At 35.4% G+C, this 23,293-nt stretch overlaps 1 protein-coding gene across 1 annotated transcript in view; it reads right to left on the reverse strand.

Annotated features, from left to right (window-relative positions):
• Nucleotides 1–2,179: 2,179 nt before the first annotated feature.
• GluRIB (Glutamate receptor IB) overlaps nt 2,180–23,293 on the reverse strand; it is a 195,797-nt gene continuing 174,683 nt past the window's right edge. Inside the window, 2 exon segments of the mRNA XM_075306386.1 lie at nt 2,180–2,973; nt 19,241–19,625. Coding sequence (XP_075162501.1) covers nt 2,866–2,973; nt 19,241–19,625 — 493 coding nt within the window. The 3' untranslated portion in view covers nt 2,180–2,865.

Genomic DNA, 23,293 nt, shown 5'->3' on the forward strand with positions numbered 1-23,293 from the left:
TGCTTTTTTTTTCAGTGTAGACATGTTATATTATTTAAATGGTAAAATTTAAGAAATAAACCTCTTCTTGATGATCCTCAAATGCATAATAACATATGTTAAGCCTGCGCCAAATTGGTAACAACTTCCTCGTACATGTATCAGTAGTAATACTTTTACACGGGCATAACATTGGAGGAAAGTACATCCGTGCAAGCATACCAGCAGTCGAAAAATAAGTACTTCTTCGCAAACATACCAGCTCTCCAAAAATAATATCTTTACCATAAATATACCCAAAAAGTGAGAACTCACCCCTGTTGTTTTGTAATCCAACACACTACACCACGCTCCACGACATGGATCTATTCAACGACGTTATTTTGTAATATAAATTATGTAAATAAATATTCTTAATTGTGGTCAAATTCTGAATCGATCTATACTGAAAAAAGAATCTTCCGGTTGAAATTAAGTACATGGTGTTAGTGTGTGGCCTCTAAAAACCATGTACAAATATGTCCATATAGGTCCATAATTGCATAAATTCCCCATCTGAAGCGATCCCCAGATTTGATTTCCGGAGCTACTGGAGGTGCAATTTGGTACGTGATGTTCGTATGTGGCCTCTAACCACAACTTTTGTTATTGTGAAAAAAATGGAAAAAAAGGAATTTCGTGTTTTGATAAAATACTGTTTTCTAAAGGGAAAAAATACGGTGGAAGGAAAAACTTAGCTTGATAATGAGTTTCCGGACTCTGCCCCAGGGAAATCAACAATAATTGATTGGTATGCTAAATTCAAGCGTGGTGAAATGAGCACGGAGGACGGTGAACGCAGTGGACGCCCGAAAGAGGTGGTTACCGACGAAAACATCAAAAAAATCCACAAAATAATTTTCAATGACCGTAAAATGAAGTTGATCGAGATAGCAGAGGCCTTAAATATATCAAAGGAACGTGTTGGTCATATCATTAATCAATATTTGGATATGCGGAAGCTCTGTGCAAAATGGGTGCCGCGCGAGCTCACATTTGATCAAAAACAACAACGTGTTGATGATTCTGAGCGGTGTTTGCAGCTGTTAACTCGTAATACACACGAGTTTTTCCGTCGATATGTGACAATGGATGAAACTTGGTCCCATCACTACACTCCTGAGTCCAATCGACAGTCGGATGAGTGGACAGCGACCGGTGAAGCGTGGAAAGTCTCAAAAGTCCGCCGGCAAAGTAATGGCCTCTTTTTTTTGGGATGCGCATGGAATAACTTTTATCGATTATCTTGAGAATGGAAAAACCATCAACAGTGACTATTATATGGCGTTATTGGAGCGTTTGAAGGTCGAAATCGCGGCAAAACGGCCCCATATGAAGAAGAAAAAAGTGTTGGTCCAACGCACCGTGTCACAAGTCATTGAGAACGATGGCAAAAATGCATGAATTGGGCTTCGAATTGCTTCCCCACCCACCGTATTCTCCAGATCTGGCCCCCAGCGACTTTTTCTTGTTCTCAGACCTCAAAAGGATGCTCGCAGGGAAAAAATGTTGCTGCAATGAAGAGGTGATCGCCGAAACTGAGGCCTATTTTGAGGCAAAACCGAAGCAGTACTACCAAAATGGTATCAAAAAATTGGAAAGTCGTTATAATCGTTGTATCGCTCTTGAAGGGAACTATGTTGAATGATAAAAACGAATTTTGACAAAAAAATGTGTTTTTCTTTGTTAGACCGGGGAATTATCAGCCAACCTGTTACTTAACTTATTGCATTTGAAACAAACTGTTGCAATAAATTAAAATTTGAAATTAAGCCGATAGCCTTTGTAGCTAGTGCTTTAATGTTTATTATAGTTTTTAAAATTGTAATAAATAGATAAATAAATAAATAAAATTTGAAATATTTTCATTTAAATTATTGATTATAAATTGAAATTTCGCGATTTTATAAATATAAATGATACTGTGGTCATTATATATGCTGAATTATAAAAAGTTCACTTTTAATGAAGTAAAATAAAGTAGACCTCAACCTAAATAAAACAAAATTATCCAAACATGTGTTAATACTCCTCAACCAATATTGTAATTGGTACCTGTACCCTCCCTTGGACATTATTTAGATTTCTCTTTAAGGTCTGGAATTAGCATCTCATAGTCTCAATGCATTCATCTCACTTTAAAATTTTAAAATTTAGGGTATCTCTGTTTCTCTCATTCTTTTCTAAGGCATCCCATACACGCATGAATACGACTGTTTAATAAGACTAATATTTTACCATTTTTTTTACTTACATACAATTTTGGCTGTTAAAAGAGAATTTTATTTTCTTCGTCATCTTTTCTCTTCTTATATTAAGATTTATTTTAGTAGTTTTCGAGTTTATCATTTAATTTCTACAGACTATAGAGTGTGGAGTGTATAGCTTGTGGCATTGCCTTGCATTAATGGCCCTCTACTGAATAATTCTGGGCTGTCCTGAAGCCCATCACTGTCAATAGCTTTATGGCCGTAGCATTAGTGTTTAGCCAGTTTCTAAATGTATTTGTATGACTAGGTGTGTGTGTATGTATATGTAAATGTTTGTTTTGTGTGTTGTATTTAATTCTCTGAAGATATATGTATATGCATGTTGACGTGTTTGCTTAGTTTCAGTTCAGTAGTATTTTTGTTTTTGAAATTACGTCTGCAGCTGATCAGTTTCGGTTTACTTGTTATAGGGATGATTTACATCGGGATTACGCAGTAGTGTGCTGTTTTGTGAGGCCGCAATTTGTTCGTGACTGCTGATCATTTTTTCCGTTTCCTGTCGACTGTTGGCCATTATCCGGCGTATTGTTGGTGCGCAGGGTGTACGTCATAGTCGAGTATCCTGCGCATGTTCATGTCAAACTTGACCATGGGCATTCATGTGCATTGCCTCAGGATCAGTGGGAGGTGTGGCAGCATTCATTTGGGCGGTGGGATAATACTGTAACGAGGCACAATTTAAATACTGTTTTAGTGTTAAAAGGGTTGTTCAAACCGTATTCGTATTGATTGCTAAAATTCAATTTAAATAGAAAATTCAAGCTAAATTAATTTAGGTATTTATAAATATCTGAGATTTAAATTTATTTATTAAAATTTACTAAGAAATTGTGAACATTTTGCAGTCAAGAAAAAGAACAATATCTCTCGTTGATCAAAATTGGACACCAAGATCTATTGGTTACACAACGTGCAACTTCTTGGGACCAAGTGAATGATAAGAACCCAATGGTAGAATTTGTAAGGCTAACGAGCATATAGGTCAATCAGTTTGCTTTTTGCTTATGCAAAATTTCGTGGAAAGGATAAGGTCCTTAATCGTTGTGTTGCCGGACATTTCTCAGTTTCTTTTACATTATACACCCTCAAAAATCGCTTCTATAACATATAACCCAAACACATTCTGCTTCAAGCATATATATATTCAGGATTGGTCCAACAAAATATTGCCTATGTTGTTCAAAAATATTCGTTATGTTTCACCTTAGACATACACTGGTAGAAAAAAAAAATTAATGAAATTGTCTTTGTGTGGATATATTTTTAAGGCGCCAATTGGTTACTCCCATTCTTTTACTTGCATCATACTCTCTAGGTCTCTCTTTCTAAACACATATATGTTTATAGGATATTTCTAAATTAATATATGTTTGCATCCAAGCATATTATATTTACAAAAATTGTATGTCCCAAACATGATATGTTTCAACATATTAGCATATATGTCCCAAACATGTTATGCTAGTTTATGAACATTATATGCTTGCACTTAAAAATATTGTGTTAAAAAATTTGACTACCAAACATATAATTTTTACACCCAAATATATGAAAAACAGTCTTTTTCGTCCATGTACCTGCTTAATATGAAATAAACATTCGAGAACTTATCTCAAAAAATTACATTTATCTTTGAATATATCAATGTTATAAAACCATGTGGTGCCTGAAATCACTTTTTATACCCACCACCATAGGATGGGGGGTATATTAACTTTGTCATTCCGTTTGTAACACATCGAAATATTGCTCTAAGACCCCATAAAGTATATATATTCTGGGTCGTGGTGAAATTCTGAGTCGATCTGAGCATGTCCGTCCGTCCGTCCGTCCGTCTGTTGAAATCACGCTAACTTCCGAACGAAACAAGCTATCGACTTGAAACTTGGCACAAGTAGTTGTTATTGATGTAGGTCGGATGGTATTGCAAATGGGCCACATCGGTCCACTTTTACGTATAGCCCCCATATAAACGGACCCCAAAATTTGGCTTGCGAGGCCTCTAAGAGAAGCAAATTTCATCCGATCCGGCTGAATTTTGGTACATGGTGTTAGTATATGGTCTCTAACAACCATGCAAAAATTGGTCCACATCGGTCCATAATTATATATAGCCCCCATATAAACCGATCCCCCGATTTGGCTTGCGAGGCCTCTAAGAGAAGCAAATTTCATCCGACCCGGCTGAAATTTGGTACATGGTGTCAGTATATGGTCTCTAACAACCATGCAAAAATTGGTCCACATCGGTCCATAATTATATATAGCCCCCATATAAACCGATCCCCCGATATGGCTTGCGAGGCCTCTAAGAGAAGCAAATTTCATCCGATCCGGCTGAAATTTGGTACATGGTGTTAATATATGGTCTCTAACAACCGTGCAAAAATTGGTCCACATCGGTCCATAATTATATATAGCCCCCATATAAACCGATCCTCCGATTTGGCTTGCGAGGCCTCTAAGAGAAGCAAATTTCATCCGATCCGGCTGAAATTTGGTACGTGATGTTAGTATATGGTCTCTAACAACCATGCAAAAATTGGTCCATATCGGTTCATAATTATATAGCCCCCATATAAACCGATCACCAGATTTGACCTCCGGAACCTCTTGGAAGACCAAAATTCATCTGATTCAGTTGAAATTTGGTACGTGGTGTTAATATATGGCCTCAAACTCCCATGTAAAAATTGGTCGATATCGGTCCATAATTATATATAGGCCCCATATAAACCGATCCCCAGATTTGCCCTCCAGAGCCCCTTGGAAGAGCAAAATTCTTCCCATTCGGTTGGAATTTGGTACGTGATGTTAGTATATGGTATCCAACAACCATGCAGGAATTCGTTCCTATCAGTCCATAATTATATATAGCTCCCATATAAACCGATCCCCAGATTTGACCTCCGGTGCCTTTTGGAGAAGCAAAATTCACCCGATCTGCTTGAAATTTGGTACGTGGTGGTAGTATATGATATTTAACAACCATACCAAAAGTGGTCCATATCAGTCCATAATCGTGCATAGCCCCATATAAACCGATCCCGAGATTTGGTTTTGGAACCTCTTGGAGGAGCAAATTTCATCCGAGTGAGTTGAAATTTGGTACATTGTGCTAGTATATGGTCGTTAACAACCATGCCTAACTAGGTCCATATCGGTCTATAGTTATATATGGCCCTCAGATAAATCGATCCCCAATCACACAAAAATTGGTCCATATCAAGTTCATAATTGTATATAGCCCCCATATAAGCGACCCCCATATTTCAATTCTGGCTCTCTACGTACAAAAAGTCTATATCGATTCGTAATTATTTGTAGACTTAACTATACATAACTTTTTTGTCTAATATATACCATGTATGGACCAAATCACAATTTAGAAAACGATGTTAAGAAGTTTTAAGATACCACAACCCAAGTAATTCGATTGTGGATGATAGTCTTTCGTAGAAGTTTCTACGCAATCCATGGTGGTGGGTACATAAGATTCGGCCTGGCCGAACTTGCGGCCTTATATACTTGTTCAATTTGAAATATCCTATATGTAATACTATATGTATCGCTCGATTTCGACAAACTAAATTTCTTTTTGCCATAAAGTACCTATAAACCTTGACATTTTTGATAAAACATTTGCTCAATCTATCCATTTTGATTCATACCATCTATGAATTCTTCACACAATTTTCCATTTAGATTAATTCAAACCCCAAGTTCTATGTATCTTTTAAAATTCATATATCTCTGCATGTGTCTAAACTGTCTAAAACAAGAATAGAAATTTGCATTTTTACAAAGTTCAAATTTGAATATGTAAGCAATTCATGATGACAATTAGTATGGCATTTTTAACTAACAAATACATTCAACATTCACATTAAGATCGTCAAAGAAACATCGGGTTGGAAAGAGATAAAATAGATGCGGAGCCAACCATGTTAAACCCATTTAGGAAGAATATTCAATTAGTCGTATTTTGTACACTATTCGAAACGGGGGCGACCCTAACATATCTTCATCACTTAGCGATTCAAATCATACACCAATACAGGTTACTTTTTAAGCTGAGACGCAATTTGTTAAAAACTATCGCATTTATATCGATGTAAATTGCTAAGGAACATTTTAGCTTAACTACACTCAAAAAAATTTACTTGGATCCAAAGACTATGATCTTTCCTTAAGGATTTTGTATTGATTCCGAGCCAAGGATGGGGCTTCTTTAACATAAAGATATTTTTAACGGCCTATCTGACTTTAAAACTAAGATCAATAAAATTAAAATTAGAATACAGATCTTATGTGTCGAATTTTCGTTCTCTTTAAGCGGTAAAGCAAAAAAATTAAAATTATAACGGATTCTTCAAAGTAAAAACTGTTTTCTTAATTCAAAAAAAAAAAAAAAAAAAAAAAAAAACAAGTATATACAGCTGTAAGTTCGGCCGGGCTGAATCAAATATACGTTTCTTTTGAAAATTTCAGGAGGGTTTGATGACAGATATTTTCCCAAGCAGATCAGTTCAACCATTACGCTTCCCCCAGATAAATGTAAAGATTTTACCTATGAAGACCAGATCAGATTCTGAATTTATAAGAACCATTTGTTTGTTTGAGTTTTAGAGGAATCATAAACATCTCTTGTAAGTGTGCAAGAAAATGATGAAATAACTCATTGATTTGAAAGCTAAAATCTGTAGATTTTCATCCCAATTATTTAAATGATTACGAGAAGTAAAATCTGGATATTTTGCATTCAGTTTCAAGCAATTTTCATAATCAGTGCGCCTTCTATACCCTCAATAAGTGAAATCTGTCTATATGGAGGCCTTACCAAATGGACCGATAAAACTAAAACATATACGGATTCTAGAAGCCCTAGAAGTAAATCTGGAGGTCGGTCTATATGGGGACTATATACTGACCATTTTCGGCACATCTCTTTATTTTCCTAGAATACCTCTACATTTCCACTTTCAGGCAAATTGGCTAAAAATTACTGATTCTAGAAGCCCAAGAAGTAAAAATGAAAGATCGGTTTATATGGGGGCTACATCAAAACATGCTCCGGTAATCACCATTTTCGGTACATCACGTTATTTCTATGAATACCTCTAGATTTCCAATTTCAGGCAGATTGGGTAAAAACAACGAATTCTAGAAGCCCAAGAAGTAAAATCGGGAGATCGGTCTATATGGGGCTATATCAAAACATGGATCGGTACTCACCATTTTCGATACATGGTCCTAGAATACCTCTAGATTCCAAAACTTCAGGCAAATTGGATAAAAACTACGGATTCTAGAAGCCCAAGAAATAAAATCGGGAGATCGGTCTATATGGGGGCTATATCAAAACATGGACCGATACTCACCATTTTCGACACACGTCTTTATGGTCCAAGAATAATTCTAGATTTTAAATTTTAGGCAAATTGGGTAAAAACAACGGATTCTAGAAGCCCAAGAAGTAAAATCGGGAGATCGGTCTATATGGTGGTTATATCAAAACATGGACCAGTACTCACCATTTTCGGCACACGTCTTTAGGGTCCTAGAGTACCTTTAGATTTCAAATTTCAGGTTGGATTAAATTGGATTAAAACTACGGATTCTAGAAGCCCAATAAAAAATCGGGAGATCGGTCTATATGGGAGCTATATCAAAACATGGACCGATATACCCCATTTTCGACACACCTTTTTATGGTCCTAGAATACCTCTAGATTTCCAATTTCAGGCAAATCGGATAGAAAATACACTTTATAGACGCCCAAGAAGCAAAATCGGGAAATAGGTCCATGTGGGGGCTATAACAAAACATGGACCGCTAGGCACCATTTTCGGTACACTTTTTGATGGTCCTAAAATACCTCCAGATTTCCAATTTCACCCAAATTGGATAAAAACTACAGTTTTTGTAAGACCAAGACCCCAAATCGGGAGGTCGGTTTATAAGGGGATTATATCAAAACTTGGACCGATATAGCCCATCTTCGAACTTGACCTGCCTGAAAATAAAAGACGAATCTGTGCCAAATTTCAGGACGATAGCGCCATTATTTAAGGCTGTAGTGTGATTACAGCAGACAGACAGACGGACATGCTTACACTGAAAAAAATATTGTCGTGAGGTCAAAGATATCATGTCTTTAAAATACGAATGCAAATTTTACTTATAAAGTTTTTTTTTATACCCACCACCATAGAATGGTGACGGGGGTATAGTAAGTTTGTCATTCCGTTTGTAACACATCGAAATTTTGCACAAACTCGTCTTTTGTCTGCAGGCAGGTCAAGTTCGAAGATGGGCTATATCGGTCCAGGTTTTGATATAGTCCCCATATAAACCGACCTCCCGATTTGGGGTCTTTGGCTTATAGAAACCGTAGTTTTTATCCAATTTGTCTGAAATTGGAAATCTAGAGGTATTTTAGGACCACAAATACGTGTACCAAAAATTGTGAGTATCGGTCCATATTTTGGTATAGCCCCCATATAGACCGATCTCACGATTTTACTTTTGGGTCTTATAGAAACCGCAGTTTTTATTCAATTTAGCTGAAATTAGAAATCTAGAGGTATTGTAGGACCACAAATACGTGTGCCAAAAATTGTGAGTATCGGTCCATGTTTTGGTATGGTCCCCATATAAAACGTCGGGAGGTCGTTTTATATGGGGTCTTGGGCTTATAGAAACCTTTGTTTTTATCCAATTTGTCTGAAATTGTAAATCTAGAGGTATTTTAGGACCATAAAGAGGTGTTCTGAAAATGGTGATTATCGGTCCATATTTTGGTATAGTCCCCATATAGACCGATTTCCCGATTTTACTTCTTGGGCTTCTAGAATCCGAAGGTTTTATCCCATTTGCCTGAAATTAGAAATCTAGAGGATTTTCGGGTCATAAAGAGGTGTGCCGAAAACGGTGCGTATCGGTCCATATTTTTGTATAGCCCTTATAAGAACGATCTCCCGATTTAACTCCTTGGGTTTCTAGAAACCGTAGTTTTTATCTGATTTGCCTGAAATTGTAAATATTCGGGTATTTTAGGCTCACAAAAACGTGTATCGGATTAAGTTTTTATCGGTCCATTTGGTAATGCCTCCATATAGACCGACTTCACTTCTTGAGGGTGTAGAAGGCGCACTGATCATGAAAATTGTTTGAAACTCAATGTAAAATTTCCAGATTTTACTTCTACAGATTTAAGATTTCAAATCAAGACGTTATTTTATAATTTTCTTGCACACTTACAAGAGATGTTAATGATTCCTCTAAAACTCAAACAAAAATGGTTCTTATAAATCCAGAATCTGATATAGTCCTCATAGGCGAAATCTTTAAATTTATCTTCGGGAAGTGTTCTCAAGTCCTCAAGCCCTCCTGAAATTTCAAAGGAAATCCTAATATTTGGTTCATGGTGGTGGGTATTTAAGATTCGGCCCGGCCGAACTTAGTGCTGTATATACTTGTTTCCTTTTCCAAAAGTCGATAAACTTTTCAATGAAATCGTATTGTCCTTATAATTAAGTGATTTCACTTAAAAATGGGTATCAACACATTAAAGAAAAAATGTTTGGGCTAAGGTCAACTTGACTTTAACAATTCAGAAAAATTCTTTAAATTTAATGAAATTGTCTTTAAATTTGTTGTCTTTTTGCATCTTGACTACAAAGCAAAAATTCGTTCAAATATAGGACATGTTTTTCAACACTTTATTTTAAAGACGTTTTTTACTTGAAACATAGCATAATTACTACTGGAAGACGAGTCTTAATGTGGAACATAAAGTTGTCGTTAACTCGTTTTTAAAGGACTCTGATAGCATATGAAAAAAAAAAATAGCTGAAATAGCGAAAAATTACAATTTGCTTCCTAGAAGCAAGTACATAAAACCCAAATTTAAAAGAGAATTGTGTCTTAAAAGTATCCATACTTGTATTCTTCGCTTCCTTGGCTCGGAATCAATACCAAATATTTTAAAGAAAAGACAAAATCTTTGGAACCGGACATACTTTTTTCAGTGTATATCGTCTTAGAATTTCTCCCTGATCAATAATATATGTACTTTATATAGTCGGAAATCGATATTTTGATGTGTTACACACGGAATGACAAACTTATTATACCCCCGTCTCCATTCTATGGTGGTGGGTATAAAAACTTTAAACCAAAGATGTTAAATCCTCAAAATAAATCTTAGCCTATAGTTAAAGTGTTTTCATCTTAAATCTAAATATTCATATATTTCGGTTAATATGATGACGATTACTTTAAATTTCATTTACTTTAAGGAAAAATTACTTTAGTTTACGGACATACGGCTTTAACGGAAGGACTCGAATTTCGAAAACTAGTGTCCTCAATTTAATAAAAACATTTTTGAAGCATTGATTATTATCTTTTTTAATTAAAATTTTCATTATTTTAAAGAAATTCTTCCTTGATATTTTGTCAATTGCGCCTCTTAAATTTAAGTAACGTAATCTTTTTTGTCACGTAAATATATTTTTTCAACTGTATGTCAACCATACATACAATGAACGTTTCCAAGAAATCGGGTAGCACTTGTATTTAAATACAGTTTACTCATGGATGAGTATCATGTATTGTGTATTTAAATTTCTCCGGCCTATACTTTTTGATAAAAATTTAAATAAAATTTGATAAAATGAGAATTTGGATATCCGAAATAAATCGACAATTTTAATTGCAGGATAACCTTCAATGAACATTTAAAATTTCGTAAAATTTCGTCGATTACAGGCATGATAGTATAAATCACAATCATTAAATTAAAAAAAATAATCGATTTACATAAAAATTAATATATCCAATTATGAAATTAATTTATATACTCGTATTTAATTTTGTGTTTGATTTTTCTTTTGATTAAAAAATTAGTTGAGTCAGTTTTTAAAAATTCAATTAATATTTAAATTGGAAAAATACTGATATATTTTCTGCGTATCTATTTTTGTTCAAGCAATAAATAGATGAGTAAATTATCATGAATGTCTGAATGTGAAATTTTTTATAATATTTTTGGAAGTGATATTTTCATGAGGATCAAAGTGATTATGCTAAAACCATTTCATGTTGTAGGGTATTACTAGAAAATACACGAATGTGGAAAATTCTATTTAAAATATTTTTCTTTGATGCCACAAACTTCGTTTTCCACAACATGCCTACCAATCTCCTATGTGATTGATAACTGAGGATGGATTGCCCAGTCAATGTCAAGTTGTAGGAACTTGCATTTGGTTAAAGCTATCGACTTAGTAGGGTTGTAATTTACAAAAAAAAAATCAATGGATCCATTGACTAAAGAAGGACTGAAGAAACACAAAACAGAACAAATGTCTAACACACTTCCAACAATTGGTCCAGCCTAGATGTAGTTAGTGTTCAATAGGGACTGTTGAGTAATTTCAGATATTCAAATAGACCACTGGATTTACCGTATTCACACTGTTACTTTCACTTATGGTACTGCAACTACTTCAACTTCTCCAGGAAATAGTAGTCATTGTGGAAAAATAATGATACCCAGAGGCGTAAACACAAATGCATTTAAGCATATCTCACACAAACACATTGGAGTAAGACTCATGGTCATTAAAACGGTAACTGTATTTCCTTTTTAGGCCATGCCACCCACCATAGCTGCAATACGAAGTCGAAAATATCTTTCTCTGTTTGTTTATGATGGAAGTAGTAAAGTCACTTATGGACAGTGTTGCCCCCCAAAGCTTAAGAAAAATCCCCAAAATTGTTCTAGATTTTTTTAAAAACCCCCAAAATTTTATATATATATATTTATTTATATATATTTATATATATTTATATTTGGTTGAAATCGGTTCAAAATTAGATATAGTTTCAATATATATATATATTTAGCCCGATATGGCCCCGGAAACCAGAGTTTTAGAGTTTACATTTTGCAAAAGGAGTACAATTGGCACCTTTGTAAAGTGTGTCAAGTTTGGTTGAAATCATTTCAGATTTAGATACAGCTCCCATATATATCTTTCGCCCGATTTACACCAATATGACCAAAAATAACAAAGTTGTTTTTCGATTTATATGAAGTTTTGTGCAGGGAGTAGAACTAATGTTCCTATTATGCATGTCAAATTTGGTTGATATCGGTTCAGATTTATATATATAGCTCGATTTAAATTTATATGACCACGGAGACCAAAGATTAGCTCCAAATATTTTGAAATTGTGCGTAGAGTACAATTAATACTTTAGCAAAGTTGGTCCAAATCGGTTTAGATTGGGACAAATCCCCCATATATATTCTTCCATAAGGCCAAAATACACACATTTTCATTTTCAAATCTCCATTGCTAAGGTCAAATTTTCCCATGCTTCTAATATATATCTATCTATCGATACAGCACAATTGCGGTTCTTTTGGAACCATAAAGATGTTTGCTGATAATGGTGATTATGGGCCATTATCAGCAAACATCTTTATGGTTCCAAAAAAACCTCTAGATTTCTAATTTCAGACTCATTGGATAAAACTTCGGTTTCTATTAGCCCAAGACCACAAATCGGGACGTTTATACGGGGACTATATCGAAAACTTGGACCGATATAGACCATCATCGATCTTGACTTGCCTGCAAATAAAAACCGAACCTATGGCAAATTTTAGGATGATAGCGCCTTTGTTTAAGGCTGTAGCGTACTTGATTGTAGACTGAAAAAATATTGTCGTGAGGTCAAAGATTTCATATCTTTAAAATACGAATGCAAATTTTGCATAGCATAGAAGACTCATTTCTCTAATATAAAGATTTTTTCCTTGTCCAAAAGTCGATAGACTTTTCAATGAAGTCGTATTGTCCTTATAATTAAGTGATTTCACTTAAAAATGGGTATCATAACATGAAAGAAAAAATTTTTGGGCTAAGGTCAACTTGACTTTAAAAATTCGGAAAAATTCTTTAAAATTAATTCTTTAAATTTTTGCATTTTGACTACAAAGAAATACGAATTTAGTAAATCTTAATGCCTCATTTGTGTAAATTTTTTTTTAGCTAATTTAACTAACATACGCAAAAAATTAATAGAGTAAAGAAAACTTTCTCCAAACATAATAATTCCATGATCTAAAATAAAGTTAAATTAGCTTTAGTGAAATAGAGAGTTCACTTTTTTTAGTGTAGAAGCAAATACACAAACCCCAAATTTAAAAGAGAATTGTGTCTTAAAAGTATCCTTTCTTGTATTCTCCGCTTCTTTGGCCCGGAATCAATAGCAACATTTTTAAAGTAAAGACAAAACCTTTGGAACCGGGCATGCTTTTTTTTCAGTGTAGGGAGCAACTTGTAATTTATTCGTTTTTTCTGTTTTTCGTCATAAAAAAAATCGTATAGAAAATCGCCGATAAAGTGTTGAAAAACGTCACCTATTTTTAAACGCTTTTTAGCTTTATAGCCAAGATGCAAAAAGTCAATAGATTTTAAAACGATTTCACTAATTTAAAGATTTTTTTTCCGAAGTACTAAAGTCATGTTGACCTTTGTAAAATGAAAATTTCTTTAATGTTGGGATACCAAATTTTAAGCCGGAACACTTAACTATAAGGACAAAAAGACTTCATTGAAAGTTTTTTTTTTGTCTTTTGAACAAGGAAAAACACTTTATATGAGAGAAATGCGCATTCTTATCTTAAAGACATTTTTGGCCTCTGAAAATAATTTTTTTTCAGTGTGTGCTGTAATTTTTGTAACAGGTCGAAAACATATGTTAGCACCTATATTTTTGTTTATAAAAAGTTTTCTCTAAGAAGGAGCGGAGCGATTTTTTTTATCGCAGGAGCGGAGCGGAGCGTAAAAAATGGACCGCCACGAATTCCTGCTTTAAAAAAACAGATAAGATAGCATACACTCAAAATGTTTAAATGTTCTCCATTTGGAGTGTATGATTTGTTGGAAGTAAATAATTTAATCGTTCCACTTGTAAGTGTAATGAATTTAAGGAATAATAAAAGGAATATTGAAATCTTTAAATGCTTTCAGCTGTTGAAGATAACATACGATTTCTTAATTTGTTTTTAACCACGTCGAATATTAGAAATGCCCGTTCAAAAGAAGCATTTGAAAGGTTTTGTGTTGATCTCTCGCGTTTATTTGTCTCCAAATGCATGCAAGATTTTTTCCGAATTTGGTTGAGAATTGTTTTACTTTATTAGATGTCAAATATTTTTTACCCCTAAAAAACCCCCAAACGTGTAAAAAACCCCTAAATTTGGGGGAAAACACCCCAACCTGGCAACACTGGTTATCGACCAACATCATCACCCATATATACCGAATAGTTTCTCTGGATTGATTTGTCTAACGGGTTTGGACAATGATAATGTAATGACTATCCATGATAGGCCCCTTGCCTTATGCTGTAATGCCTTGCAAAACTAAGATGTACTTTTACTCCTAGTCTTTGTGCTTTGGGATATAAACTAAGAGGGATACGGTTGTTGATAAAGTCATTAACATATGCCAACTTTAGACATGACCATCGTTTGTAGGTTCTTGCAGCACACTCATATGTGAAGTGAAAGTGTTAGTGGCTGAATTAGGGTAAAGGTTGGTATCCCAACATACTCCGAAAACCCTTCAATAATTGCATCAAATAGGTGATTGGCTCATTTTTAGAAATGTCATGTAGACTTACATTAAATTTGAGTAATGACACGTATTTTTTCTCATTGAAGGACCTCTAATGAATTAGTTTTAAATTGCATAGAGAAACAAGTATGTACAGCTAAATGTTCGGACGGGTAGAGCAAGTATGTAGAGCTAAATGTTCGAAAGTACGTACCACCAAGGAATGCATAACTTTCATTGATATCCTCGCAATAGATTCTAATATACAAGGTGGTTGATATTAATTTCAACCAAATTCACATTGTTATCATTTCTAAACCACTCGTCTGATAGCAGACATACATATTCTAGTTACAGATCAATTTATTGTTTACAAACTTACAAAAGCATTTTGATCTATTGAATTTAGAAATAAAGTTTTTCGTGATGACATTTAGGTTAGATTAGGTTAGGTGGCAGCCCGATGTATCAGGCTCACTTAGACTATTCAGTCCATTGTGATACCACATTGGTGAACTTCTCTCTTATCACTAAGTGCTGCCCGATTCCATGTTAAGCTCAATGACAAGGGACCTCCTTTTTATAGCCGAGTCCGAACGGCGTTCCACATTGCAGTGAAACCACTTAGAGAAGCTTTGAAATCCTCAGAAATGTCCCCAGCATTACTGAGGTGGGATAATCCACCGCTGAAAAACTTTTTGGTGTTCGGTCGAAGCAGGAATCGAACCCACGACCTTGTGTATACAAGGCGGGCATGCTAACCATTGCACGAACGTGCTAATGTTATTCCTTTATATTTGGCTGGAAAACCGCAAGCACCTATTGCTAGAGCCCTCCATTATTTGAATGTGCTAGTTAGGTTAGGTGTAGTGGCAGCCTGTTATTTGGGGCTCACTTAGACTACTCAGCCCATTGAGATACCACATGTGGTGAACTTCTCTCTTATTACTGAGTGCTGCTCGATTCATTATTAAGGTCAATAAGACCTCGTTTGTGTAGCCGAGTCCAAAGGGCATTTCACACTACGGTGAAATCACTTAGAGTAGCCTTAGTACACTCAGAAATGTCTCCAGAATTACTAAGAGGAAATAATCCGCCGCAAAAAACTTTTTGGTGTTTGGTCAAAACTGGGATTGAACACATGACTCTTTGTATGCAAGACCATTACACGAGAGCTGAAAATGTCGCGAGACTAAAACTATCTAAGTTCCAAAAACTGGGCTCAAGGTGTGATGACTTTGTCGATAGTTTAAATGTCATACTGATGAACTGATTCTAAAATTTGATATACAGCATTGCTTATCTGATATCCTGTATATATACAATATAACAACTTTTGCTGGGAATATAAACTGGTGCAAATTTGTAAAAAAAAATTACGTTGCTTCCCTTATCCGAAATCTTTGGATAGGGCAATCAAACCTATCAAAGAAACTTATTTCAAAGGAACTCTTTTAAAATTTGACATAAGGGCTAATACAGGCAACACAACTATGCAACATTAATTTTCATTGTTCAAATAAATATGTCATCTATGATCAATGAAATCTATTCGATTACCCTTTGTGACTCTATCAAAATACAACAAATAACGAAACTTTATTGATATACATTTACTGTAGTTTTAAATTTAAATTCGTACCACATACTTGTATCGCATGTTTGGTCACATTTCAAGGAAAAGGAATTGTCACAAACTTATGGAAAACTCAAAGCATTGTTGTTAGGAGAACGTAACCCGCTGTGACCGCATCAATGTGAAATATTGTCGAAGTAATTGAAACTAATTTTCTTTTTGTCTCAAACCAAACGGAAGCGATTGACTTCTATGAAAGCGATAAGAAGTTTAATCATACCACAGAACAAAATACATAAATACAGACGTAACAAAGGAATCTAATACGATACCAAAAATATACAAAATATCGAGGTGTGTACAAGTTTAATTCGTAGCAAATAGAAGATGGGATGATTTTTTAAGAGCTAAAAGAAATGAAAAAAAAAATATTTCATATCAACCATACAATGGCCACCAAAATCTTCAGATCTCAAGCCAGTGAACTTTTACGTCTGGATCATTTTGGAGAGTAAGATTGGGAGTAAAACATAATAATATGTCGACACCTCAATGCCAAAATACCCCGATGGCACTTTCGACCAGCTTGCGATGGCTTTGTCGGTTGTTTGAAGGCAATAGTAGTCAATTCGAACAAATCTAAACTTATTCTAAAATTTGATGTTATTGACATACAAAGATATAGATTCCGGACGGACTAATGGACTGACGGACTAAGCGTCTACAATTCCTGATAAAATTGTCGAATTGTGCGAACGTGGACGGGTGGGAAGAGTGCACCCGCACACCCAGTATCTACCATACTGGCCACCCAAGTCACTGTTATTTCCGACATTTTGTGTTTTTCATAATTAAATTAGAAAAAAAAACAAGTATATACGGCCGTAAGTTCGGCCAGGCTGAACCTTATGTACCCTCCACCATGGATTGCGTAGAAACTTATACGAAAGACTATCATCCACAGTTGAATTAATTGGGTTGTAGTATCTTAAATCGTTTTCTAAATTGTGAGTTAGTCCACACGTGGTATATATTAGACAAAAAGGTATGTACGTCTACAAATAATTACGAATCGATATGGACTTTTACACGGTACGTAGGGAGCCAGAATTGAAATATGGGGGACGCTTATATGGGGGCTATTTACAATTATGAACTTGATATGGATCAATTTTTGTGTGATTGGGGATCGATTTATCTGAGGGCTATATATAACTATAGACCGATATGGACCTAGTTAGGCATGGTTGTTAACGGCCATATACTAGCACAATGTACCAAATTTCAACTGACTCGGAGGAAATTTACTCCTCCAAGAGGCTCCAAAACCAAATCTCGGGATCGGTTTATATGGGGGCTATATATGTGGATCACTTTTGGCATGGTTGTTAAATATCATATAATACCACCACGTACCAAATTTCAACCAGATCTCTCCACAAGGCACCGGAGGTCAAATCTGGGGATCGGTTTATATGGGGGCTATATATAATTATGGACTGATATGAACCAATTCATGCATGGTTGTTGGATACGATATACTAACATCACGTGCCAAATTTCAACCGAATCCGATGAAGTTTGCTCTTCCAAGGGGCTCCGGAGGTCAAATCTGGGGATCGGTTTATATGGGGGCTATACATAATTATGGACCGATTTCGACCAATTTTGGCATGGGTGTTTGAGGCCATATATTAACACCACATACCAAATATCAACTGAATCAGATGAATTTTGGTCTTCCAAGAGGCTCCGGAGGTCAAATCTGGCGATCGGTTTATATGGAGCTATATATAATTATGCACCGATGTGGACCAATTTTTGCATGGTTATTAGAGACTATATACTAACACCACGTACCAAATTTTAGCCGGATAGGATGCAATTTTCTTCTATTAGAGGCTCAGAAAGCCAAATCGGGGGATCGGTTTATATGGGGGCTATATATAATTATGGACCGATATGGACCAATTTTTGCATGGTTGTTAGAAACTATATGCTAACACAATGTACCAAATTTCAGCCGGATCGGATGAAATTTGCTTCTCTTAGCGGACCCGAAATCCAAATCGGGGGATCGGTTTATATGGGGGCTATATATAATTATGGACCGATGTGGACCAATTTTTGTATGGTTGTTAGAGACCATATACTAACACCATGTACCAAATTTCATCCGGATCGGATGAAATTTGCTTCTCTTAGATGATCTGCAAGCCAAATTTGGGGGTCCGTTTATATGGGGGCTATAGGTAAAAGTGCCCCATTTGCAAGTCCATCTGACCTACATCAATGATAACTACTTGTGCCAAGTTTAAAGTCGATAGCTTGTTTCCTTCGGAAGTTAGCGTGATTTCAACAGACGGACGGACGGACGGACATGCTCAGATCGACTCAGAATTTCACCATGACCCACAATATATATACTTTATGGGGTCTTTGAGCAATATTTCGATGTGTTACAAACGGAATGACAAAGTTAATATACCCCCCATCCTATGGTGGAGGGTATAAAAATATAGCGTTTTACCTAACAACCATTATCAGCCACCCTGTAGTATAAAGAATAATTTTGCAAAAGCTTTATTATCATTACCATTTGTGAGTTTTGTACCCCCTCCTTTGTTTTCGTTATATACTAATAGTCTATGTACTTACTTACTTACTTTATGTATGTGTATGTATTTTGATATATGTGTATGTGTGTATATGGTCGATTGTTTAGACAACTTACCCCAACACGTCCGTTATCATATTCTCTGCTCGCTTGAATAGTCAATTTTGCTTTGGAATGCATGGCATCCGACAATGAATTTCTTTGATGTGTTGACGATGAGGTTGAACCTAACATCGAGCCATTGGCTTTCGCCGCTCCGCCGGATGATGATGATTTGCTGCGAAAGCAAAATTCTATGATGGCCACAAAGACGGCCACCAGTAGTCCACCGATCAGTATATAGAATATGCCCGCTACATTGCTCAGTGATAATTCATTGTGTGACGTTTCCTGATTGTCCTTGTTGAGGTTGCATTCGGTTTTGTCATACCACCATTTATCGCGCAATTTTATCAGTTCGCCGTTTTCCTTTAGCGACAGTACGGCCAAATTAATTGGATCCCTGGGATATGTATGTATATGGTATGAGTGTTGACCATAATGTGAAGCATGGAGGAATGTGAGAACAATACATGGTAATAGTAATTGAAGAGAGATGATGATGACGATGGTGGTGGTGGTGTTGGCCATTCGGTGTGTAGTATTATTCCAGAGACACAAGTAGTAGAAGTAGTTATGGTTGTTATTGTCGTTGTCGTCATTTTATGCAATGACCCCGCCAAGAAAAATCCAAGTGAAAATCCCAATTGTTTTTCATGTCGATGTCCATTTCAGTGTCCAGTGGTAGTGACCAGAACCATAATAACGACGATGTTGTTGTTTTCACACACAGCATGATGCCGTCATAAGGATGATCATTCCAGTAGACCATGGTACATTTTAATGATGAATAACAATTTGGTTTTTTTTTTTTTTTTATTTTTTGATTTAGGCCATTCAAAGATGCCAAGTCGTATGTTGGTGAATTGGCGGCGATTCATCCATGGGGGCCAAGCAACCATGTCCAGAACAATACACATATGAATTTATGATTTCCAATTTTTATTGTGTTGTGTTTTGTTTTTTGATAGCAGATGCAGCCATAGTCATTCCACACGCATATTTGATTTCATTCGAAATGGTGTAGTGATTGTGAAACGTAGAGCCATGTTAATTTGCAGGCAAACGTCATTGCGAATGAACACGCAGCAAAATGTAGAAATGAAAAGAGAAAAGAAATTTGTCATTTAATTTATGGTATGTACATATGTAATAGAGAAATTTCAATAATCCTTAGAATCCTTGTCTAGAAAGGCAATGTCCTCCACTTGGTTCAAGATGTAATGGTTTGAAAACCCTAAAGAAATTCTAAACACATGAAATACCAAAAAAGGCCATTATCTTTCGAGTTGAAGAATGTCACAACCATGGCAATCTAAAACATGTTTCTACGGCTAAAAGTTTGTTGAGAACGAACATGATATATCCTCCACCATGGATTGTGTTCAAAGTTCTACTAAAGACTGTTATCTACAAGTAAATTTTTTTTGGTATGTCTTGGCTTCCTCCAATAGCCTGAAAAAGTCACATCTGGGGATCGGTTTACATGGGGGCTATATATCATTTTGAACTGATAAGGTACCCAGCAAAAAAAGCGTCTCCAAAAAAGTAATGAAAATGTTCTTTTTGGATCCAGAAGTGGTGAAAAATTGACGCAGAAGCGATGAATTTAACATGGGCTTGTCATAGGACGGAAGTCCTCCATTTCAACAGCCGTTGCACTGAATTTGCATCACTTCTTTAGGTGTGCTCCGAATTCAATGTTTTGAATGTAAATTAAAAAATTCTGTAATATTTTGTCAAATAAACAATTTTTTTTTAATTTCTTATAATTTTTAATGGATTCTAACGCTTCCCGGAAACGTTTGACCTCAAATATTTTCAAAAATTCACAATTTTTTCAGATTGGATTTTGCATTTTTTTCGACAAAATTTAAATAATTTGTACTATTTTATGAATTCTTACTCTATTTTTAACATACTTGAAACAAAAACAGTTAAAATTACCGATTAACGGCCATTTTCATATAGCTCCGTTAGGCTTTAACTGCCAAATAACAGAAAGTAAATTGCAAATATCTTCTCTCCAGTTAACTTTAACTGAAAAATTTTCGTCAGTTAAGTTCCTAACTGACATATGGAATATATATGCAAGATGACAGCTTCGTCCATAATACGGTTCAAAAGTTGGTTAGTTAACAGAACACTAACGGAGCTTTATGAAAATGGGGGTAAAAGTATGAAAAAACCAAGTTATAAAAAATTGAATTAAAATAACTTTTTGGGTAGTTAAAATAAAGAACATCATTGGGAGTGCATCTTCTGGAAGTGCTTTTAAAGTTGTGCCTTTGGAAGAACTTCCAAATTTTTTTGCTGGGTAGTGATTGATTTCACATATACCTAACGAAAATATTTTTGTTTTTAACTGATACCGAATTGTCAATCCAATATTCTATGTGTGCAAAGATAGACGTAATAAGCGATGTCGTGCACCATTAATTCCAGTCTTCAAATATATTCATTTGAACAAAGTATGATCGTTATTTTAATTCTCTTCAAATAATATTTATTTATTTTGTCCTCTTCAAAGTAATTCCCCTCAAATTATATACACTTAAACCAAACTCTATTTTTGGATCGATTTTTCTCTTCAACCGTAGCAAAACGTTTTTTCTCATTTCGTTGTCTTCAGTTAAGCGAAGAATAACAGAGCTTTTGATGTTGTTGTTGTAAAAGTGTGTTGTGTTATCATCCATTTTATAGTGTGCTTTTGGTTCATCAGCATTTAGCCAGATCGAGGAACTGTGCGGGTTGGTTTGTCTGGGCAAGGGAAACGGTGACGCATGTCATGTGAATGCCCTATTTCGAGGCTCCCTTTTAAAACACTGGATCTCACGCTCTAGATATTGAGGATCAACTCTATCTATCTAAAGGGTGATACGGTCAAAAATTGGTCAAGGGAAAACGTGTGTAAATCGGAGAAATCGTTTATTTAAAAAATCAAATTAAATTTCTTTTTCAAGTTTAATTAGTATAAAATTCAGGAAAAATATTCAGTTAAGCTTTCGCTTTTCCAAATCCGAATTACCGAGCCTCACGCTTTACACCTGCCATCAGATTTTATACAGCCACCTTGTCCACCTTCTTCGCCGCAGAAAGCCAGTTTGCCTTGAACTGCTGCTCGTCCTTAGCAGTTTTTTTTTTTAGTCTTCTTTAGGTTCCTCAATTGGGCGGAGCTCTGGCGTGTTGGGAGGGTTCTTGTCCTTGGGAACCACCTGCACGTTGTTGGCGGCGTACCACTCCATGGCCTTTTTACCGTAATGGCAAAATGCCAAATCCGGCCAAAACAGTACGGAACAACCGTGTTTCTTTATCACAATGGACTGAATAGTCTAAGTGAGCCTGAATCTTAATCGGGCTGCCACTTTAACCTAACCGTGTTTCTTCAGGAAAAGCAGCAGACGTCTATTCAAACACTCTTTCACGTAAATTTTATGGTTGACAGTCCCAGAAGCTGAAAATGTTGCTTTTCAAGCCACAGGTACAGATGGCTTCCCAGCAAAAAAATTTGGAAGTTCTTCCAAAGGCACAACTTTAAAAGCTCTTCTAAATTATGCACTCCCAATGATGTTCTTTATTTTAACTACCCAGGAAGTTCTTTTAATTCAATATTTTATAACTTGGTTTTTTCATACTTTTAATGGGTAATTTTAACTTTTTTTGTTTCAAATAGGTTAACAACTGAGTAAGAATTCATAAAATGGTACAAATCATTTAAATTTTGTCGAAAAAAATGCTAAATCCAATCTGAAAAAATTGTGAATTTTTGAAAATATTTGAGGTCAAACGTTTCTGACAAGCGTTAGAATCTATTAAAAATTATTAAAATTATTTATTAGACAAAATATCACAGAATTTTTTAATTTACACCCAAAACATTAAACTCGGATCACACCTAAAGAAGTGATGCAAATTCACTGCAACGGCTGTCGAAATGGAGAACTTCCGTCCTATGACAAGCCCATGTTAAATTCATCGCTTCTGCGTCAATTTTGCACAACTTCAGGATCCAAAAAGAACATTTTCATTACTTTTTTGGCGACGCTTTTTTTGCTGGGTTGCCAAACCAGA

Source organism: Haematobia irritans, chromosome 4, assembly GCF_050003625.1.
Source record: "Haematobia irritans isolate KBUSLIRL chromosome 4, ASM5000362v1, whole genome shotgun sequence".
Lineage (NCBI taxonomy): Eukaryota > Metazoa > Arthropoda > Insecta > Diptera > Muscidae > Haematobia > Haematobia irritans.